This window comes from Chrysochloris asiatica, unplaced genomic scaffold (genome assembly GCF_000296735.1).
Source record: "Chrysochloris asiatica unplaced genomic scaffold, ChrAsi1.0 scaffold00214, whole genome shotgun sequence".
Classification (NCBI taxonomy): domain Eukaryota; kingdom Metazoa; phylum Chordata; class Mammalia; order Afrosoricida; family Chrysochloridae; genus Chrysochloris; species Chrysochloris asiatica.
The window spans coordinates 3528641-3536195 of NW_006408732.1; the positions used below are offsets into that span (position 1 = coordinate 3528641).

The 7555-nt window shown below is 39.1% G+C and overlaps 1 protein-coding gene across 1 annotated transcript in view; it reads right to left on the minus strand.

Moving 5' to 3' along the window:
* FRAS1 (Fraser syndrome 1) overlaps positions 1-7555 on the minus strand; it is a 797189-nt gene that overhangs the window by 42413 nt on the left and 747221 nt on the right. Inside the window, exon 66 of the mRNA XM_006872899.1 lies at positions 4093-4307. Coding sequence (XP_006872961.1) covers positions 4093-4307 — 215 coding nt within the window. The remainder of the gene's footprint in view (positions 1-4092; positions 4308-7555) is intronic.

A 7555-nucleotide genomic window follows, 5' to 3' on the forward strand; every position in this document is an offset into this window, starting at 1 on the left:
GGAAAAAAAAAATGCAATTACTCCCTTATGAAACATAGAAGGAGCCCAGGTGTCCCAATAGTTAAACACTCGGCAGCTAATTGAAGGGCTGGTCTACTTCACCCTAGAAGTTCTGTGTGAGAAAGAGCTGGCAATCTGCTTTTGTAAAGGCTATAGCCAAGAAAGCCCTCAGGGCAGTTCTACCCTGTGACACATGTGACGTGATTGCCACAAGTTGGAACTGATTTGTAACAACAAGGACATGGAGCAAAAAGCTAGTGAGGGACCTACCTCTCTCTGCACTTTCCAGACTGGAGGCGGTCCACCTTAGATTGTACAGATGACAAATGAAATGAGGGATAAAAAGGCAAGTTATATATATGTGTGTGGCGCTGTGGGTTAATGTGCCAGACTGCAAAGATGTTTGGATCGCAAGGTCAGCGGTTCAAGCTCACCATTCACTCCTTGGAAACCCTATACAGGGTCACTATGGGTCGGAATCGACTCGATGGCACTTAACAACTATATATATATATACTTTAATGTCACTATAGGATAAACACTAGACTGCTAATTGCACGGTTGGTGGTTTGTTGCTCTGGAGAAAACATATACATGGTCACTATGAGTTTGGAATTAACTTGATGGCACTAAACAACTAATGTTAAGTAATTAGAAATGTTATAAAGAAAATAAAGTGGGTCTTTTGTTATGCCTCAGTTATTTACTAATATGTTTTAAGAATAAGCTAAGGGATGGAAATGTCGAGGGTGCTTGTTTAGATAGGGTGATCTGGGAACACTTTTGAATGAGGGGACAGCTGGATGAAAACACTTTAAGAGAATGAGCAACCAGAGTGTCAGGCTTTGTCTCTACTGTTCAATTTCTAGAAGCCTTGGTCAAAATTTTAAAGTATCACAGTCGTTCTCAACAGATGTGCCTGGCATATCAGATCTCTCATTCAGTTCATATTCCCTTGACTGATTGAGCTTGCCAATGTCCTGAAAGAGAGCCTGAATCAACCATAATCAGGAAGATGCCCAAATCTAAATCCAGGTCTGAACAGGTACCAGACTCAGGGCATTTCAGTAAATAACATGTCTCCTGCTACAGCAAGCTAACCTTTAGACAGTTCAGAGGTATTCACATGATGGATGAAACATGGGTACTATTAATATCCCATATCATGCTTTGGTGAAATCATCACCAAAAAAAAAAAAAAAAAAGGCCACTTTTAAGGAGGTTTCTGTTACTACTCTTCATTTGACTCATTAATTTGATTTTACTATGCAATTAATGAAACTGGATGGAAATACAACAAAATATTAGCAGAAACTTCTCATGGTGAATTTAACTATATATGCATGTACAGGGGGTCAGCTTATTTTCAATTTTTTACATATCTTTTTATCTTTTCTCCATAAATATATATTTCTTTCATAACAAAAAAGTTTAGTTTAAAACACTTTTATTGTGTTATTGGTGAAACACTATAAAATAATATGGAACTTAATTATTCTTTTATATGAAAACACAATGTGCTTAATTATGAGAAAGAGAAAATTATGAGAAAAAGACATCAAAAACTTAATTTTGCTTAGATATTTCTTTCATATTCAAATTTTTCAGGGATTTAAAATTGGATGCCAAAGTTTTCAAAAGACTACTAATTGCATATTCATATCAAAATCCCTTTCTGAAAGGTCTTAATCTGTTTTCTTGAGAAAATGCCCACGGTTTATTCTGGACCTCATACTATGTTCTCCGTAGTATACAGGTTTTGCTAAATACAGTTGTTCCAATTTTATAAATGTTGACATTAGAACCCCAATACATTCTCTAGTTTGCTCAAAAATTACTTTTCTCTTCTGTTTCTTTTTATTCTCCTTTAACCTTGAGGATATTACTTGTTGTATGTTGTCATGTTGATTCTGACATAGCAGCTCCATATGACATAGTATTGTTGTCTTACAGGGTTTCCTACGCTGTAATCTTCTCAAGATCAATTGCCAGGTTTTTTCTTCAGCAGAACTTCTGGTGGGTTTGAACCACTGGCTTTTAAGTAAGCAGTTGAGTACTTAACCAATGTGCCACCAGGGTTTCTTTTATTATACTTAACTCCACTGCTAGCAAGTCAATTCTGACTCACAGCCATGCTACAACTGTTTCTGAGGAGCGGCTGTTGGGTTTGAACCACTCACCTTGCGGTCCAGTGTTTATCCTGCAGTGCTACAGCAGGACTCCATAAGACAGAGTATAACCACCCTATGGGATTTCCAAGGCTACAATCTTTATGGAAAGGCACCCTGGTGACACTATAGGATAAGTGCTGAACCGCTAACCACAAGTTGGCAGTTCAAACCCACCAGCTACTTTGTAGGAGAAAGATGAGGCTTTCTGTTCATCTTTTATAGCCTTGGAAACTCTATACCAGGTTACTATGAGTCCAAATGGACTCAGTGGTGGTAGGTTTTGGGTTCGGCATCTTTATGGAAGGAGACTTGCCTATCCTTTGCCTGTAGAGCAGTTGGTAAGGTTGAACTGTCAGCTAAAAGCTTAACCATTCTGTCACCAGGCTTCTTTTGGTATTACTTACTGGAGTGCTGGTATGCCACAGTAGGATAAGGCACTGGACCACAAGTTCAGTTTGAACCACAAGATCAGTGGTGCAAACTCACCAGCCATTCCTTGGAAATCCTATACAGGGTTGCTAGGAGTCGGATTCGACTCAATAGCATTTAACAGTAATAACATCTTTTTTCCTATTTTTTTAAAAGACAGTTATTTACTGCATATGCATTTTGTGCCAGTTCTTATACTAGATATCTTCCCATATATTTTATGAGGGTTATCAGTCACAATTTCAGATGAGGTTCAGAGGGATTACGTTTCATCTAATCTATTGATATTTGATAGCGAAAGTTCTGAACTAGGACTTACTTCTGTATACTCTTTCTGCCATATCAGCTTCTACAACTATTTTTAAAGAAACAGATTAATAATGAAGTACTTCTGTGGATGTATTCTTTCTGGTATTCCCTTAGGGCTAGAAGATATACAATAAGAAATCCCTGTCCTTGAGACTTTGAAATTTATTCAGAACAAAAATGTGCAAAAAATGCAATTGAAGCAAAATAACTGAAAGCAGCAAATACTAATTTTTGAAGGGGCAGGAAAGGAACAAACCACTTCGTTTTTCATTTTCAGGTGACAGTAATTTGTTTAAATGTAGATACTGAAAGCAACCCTAAACTTGCCTTAAAATTCTATTCAGTAGAGGGCGGTAGTGTATACAAAATGAGAGGCATCCCATAAAAAGCAAAGCAAATTTTCATCAAGAGATACTTCTCCTTACTCTAATTCCTTCTACAAACCCCGTTCTTGGGTATGGATAAACCTGAAAGCAAATGAAGAGGAAGTATTTGAGTCATTTTTAGCTGTTTGAGATAACTGCTCAAAATTGAGTTAGGATTCACTGCCCCACAAGAAGAGATTAGCCCGGCTTTACTGGCACTGTGATATATGTGAACTTGTAGGAGTTTGAATTCTTGCCATAAAATGTCCTATTGTCACTAATATTTAATATCTGTTTTTTAAAAAAAAGTGTCTATTTTAACAGGGATTGTCAATTTGGAATAGGTATGAAATCAAAACACTTGAAACAATAATTTCACTCCAAGGCTACAGATGACATTGTTCTTTGTGTCTTTTGACACCCAGATGCACTATAGTAATCTCGGCTCATTTCCCCAGGGGCAGAAGAGAATACATCTTTCTAGTACTAACTCTACCCTCAAATGCAAATCGTCTTCTCGACTTTCCAAAGTACACCCAGAGGTAACAAATCTAAATGCCTAGACAATCTTATGACTTTGATATAAATGACTAGGCCTGACTGTAATTTTTTGTTCACAGTAATTTGACTTAGAGAACTTTTGAAGTTTCCTTTAGCCAGGATGCTGCTAATGTCTCTCTTGTCCACTCCCCAGGTGGTGAATTCAGTGCTGGGACCTAGTAGATGCAAAATGTTAAATGAAATTCTTCAAAAGCAGACAAGTGCAAGCATGACACCCAGGTACACACAGCCCTCAGACAAGCACATGGAGCACCCACCTGGAAGTCAGCAGTTACAGACCCTCCACAGACATCAATTAACTCTGTCATGTCATAATAAGCATCAAAGGTCCAGACACAGCTCTTCAGGTTCAGGTGTTTGTAGAGCTGGATGGTCTTCAGCTCTCGCACACTGGGGTCAAACTGGAATGGGCGGTCAAAGCCAGGACCCAGGGCAGTGCTGTCGTAGACCAAGTCATCCAGGAACCCAGCCTCTGTGGTGGAGGGAAGGAATAAGCAACAGTAACTGAGTCTGCTGACATGGAGTTGTTGGGTAAAAAACGAGCTGTTGTGGAGTTGATCCCAACATGGCAACCCCATGTGTGTCGGAGACAAATTGTGCCCCATAGGGTTTTCAATGGACCTCTCAGAAGCAGACTATCATGTCTTTATTCAGACATGCTTTTGGGTAGATTTGAACCACCAGTCTTTAAATTACTAGCTGAGTGCTTAACCATTTGAGCCAACCAGAGACTTCTTGGTTGAATACCCAGCCATTGCTAAGATTCTGAATCATAGCAACTCTGTAAAGGATTTCCAAGACAGCAGATCTTGACTAGGGGAACAGACAGCTTTACCTTCTTTCCTTGGAGCAGCTGGTGATTTTGAACCACTGATCTTACAGTTGTTAGCAGACCAATACCACAATGCCACCAGACTCCTTTCTTGGTTAAACTGTGTCTCCCAAATCCTGGAATCTTATTTGGAAATAGAGTCCTTACCGATTTCATTAGCTTAGGTAAGGTCACACTGGACTAGAGTGGGTCTCTAATATAATAAGGCTTGTATCCTTATAAGAAGATGAGACATGGACTTACAAGAACACTAAATGAAGAAAGAAGCAGAAACTGGAAAGAGGCTCTGGGAAGATTCTCCCTAGAGACACTGGAAGGATCATGTCCTTGCCAATTCCTTGATTTTACACAGCTCTGGTAGCACAGTAGTTACAAATCGGGCTGCTAACCTCAGGGTCGTTCGAAACTACCAGCTGTTCTGCGGGAGAAAGATGAGGCTTTCTGCTCTTGTAAAAATTTACAGCCTCGGAAACCCTGTACAGGGTCGCTATGAGTGGGAACCAACTCCATGGCACATAACCACCATCACCACCACCCTGCAGAGTCCCAGTGTGGCTCTGTAGTGTAAGCACAGGACTACAAGGTCAGTTTGGACTACAAGGTGGGTGGTTTAAACTCGCCAGCCATTCCTTGGAAATCCTATACTGGGTTGCTATGACTTGAACTGAGCAAATAATCTGAGAAGCTGGATTATATGAAGAAAAACATGGCATCAGGATTGGAGGAAGACTCATTAACAACTTGCGATATGCTTGCTGAAAACGAAGAGGACTTAAAATACTGACTGATGAAGATAAAAGACCTTCTCTATGGGTTGAACATCAATGTAAAGAAAACAAAAATCCTCACCACTGGATCAATAAACAACATCCATAGAAATGGAGACAAGATTGAAGTTGTGAGATTTCATTTTGCTCGGATTAACCATCAACTCTCATGGAAGCAGCAGTCAAGAAACCAAACGACATATTATTGCATTAGGCAAATCTATTGCACAAGATCTCTTTAAAATGTTCCAGTGCAAAGATGTCAGCTTGAGAACTAAGGTGTGTCTGACCCAAACCATGGTATTTTCAATAACCTCATATGTATGTGAAAGTTGGGCAATGAATAAGAAAGACTATAGAAGAATCGATGCATTTGGTGTTGGAGGCGAAAATTAAAAGTACCATGGACTGCCAAAAGAACAAACCAATCTGTATTGGAAGAAGTACAGCCAGAGTGCTCCTTGGAACCCAGAAAGGCCACATATTGTCTTTCATTCTTCGGACATATTATCAAGAGGTACCATTCACTGGAGAAGCATATCATGTTTGGTAAAGTGGAGGGTCAGAGAAAAAGAGGAAGACTCCCAGTGAGACAGATTGGCACAGTTGCAGAAGTAATGGGATCAGGCGTAGCAATGATTGTGAGGTTGGCACAGGACCGAGCAATGTTTTGTTCTTTTGTACATAGGGTCTCTACGAGTCAGTACCGACTCAATGGCACTTAACAACAACAACATGAGTTGAAACTGACTGGATGTCACTTAAGAACAACAACCCTTCAGAGCGATGAGAGAATACAATTTTTTTGTAAATGTCATTCAGTTTGTGGTACATTGTTATGGTAAGCCTAGGTACCTAATATGTTGTTGTTATGTGCCATGGAGTTGGTTCCGACTCATAGCGACCCTGTACAGGGTTTCTGAGGCTATAAATCTTTACGGGAGCAGAAAGCCTCATCTTTCTCCCGCAGAACAGCTGGCAGTATATACTCCCGACTAAAAAGCTTGATTGGGAAGGAAAACACTCTTTACATTAAGAACTCTTATCAGTAGAACAACTCTTATTCCAGGTGAACTTGTTATCTGCCTATTGTTAAGGGCTAAGCAAGTTGCAGGAACCTGGGAAGAAAAGATTCACAAGTGATACTGTGAATGAAGAAGTCAGAACATGATGGGAAAAACATATGGAAGCTTTGGCTGTTATGCCTTGCAAGTGTGGTTCTAAGCTTCAAAATCAGTGCTGAAGAAGTGAATTATTTTTATATGAATAATTTAGTGATAGATTTTATTATTAAGAGATTTTTTTGTGGGAGGTGAATAGGAATAAGAAGTTAGGATTAGGACTATAGCTAGGTCTAGGCGAGGCCTTGTAGCTAAGTGTTGTTGGGTTGGTTTTGACCCATAGCTACTCTGCATAGGGTTTCTAAGGAGTGGCTGGTGAATTTGAACCACTAGTCTTGCAATTCAAACCAACTTGTGGTCCAGTGCTTATCTGATAGTGCCACACCAGGACTCCCTAGGACTGTTTAATGTTACAGTTACAGTTAAGAACAGGGATAGTATTAGGGGTAGGAGTTGGGCTGGGACTAGGAGTAAGGAAGGCTTGGTCTAGTTTTAAGGTTATGGTTAGATTTCTCTTTATTTATTTTTTGCAATCTACTTGATTTCTACTTTATTTGGAAGTTTTGTAGCAACATTATTTCCTTTTTTTCTACTTTATGGGCTTTTTTTTTTTTCTTGGCTGTTACAAACTGGTTATCTCTGGTTCTATATTTTCAGTCTTGTAGGTTTGTTTTACTTTGAATACTTCTATATCTGGGTTGCCTTCTGTGTGATACTGTCATGGATATAAGGATGTAAATCTCAGATTGTCTGCCATTATTGGTTTTCTGTCTAATGAACTACCTTTAGTATTTCTTTTATATGGTTGATCTGGTTTTTACAAATTCTTTACATTTCTGTTTATCTGGGAATGCTCTAATTTTGCTGTCTTATTTGATAGAAAATTTTTCTGGGTAGACAATGCTTGGTTGGCAGTTGTTTTCTTTCACAGTTTTATGCAAAAATTCTCAACAAAATACTAGCCAACAGACTTCAGCAACACATCAAAAAGATAATATAT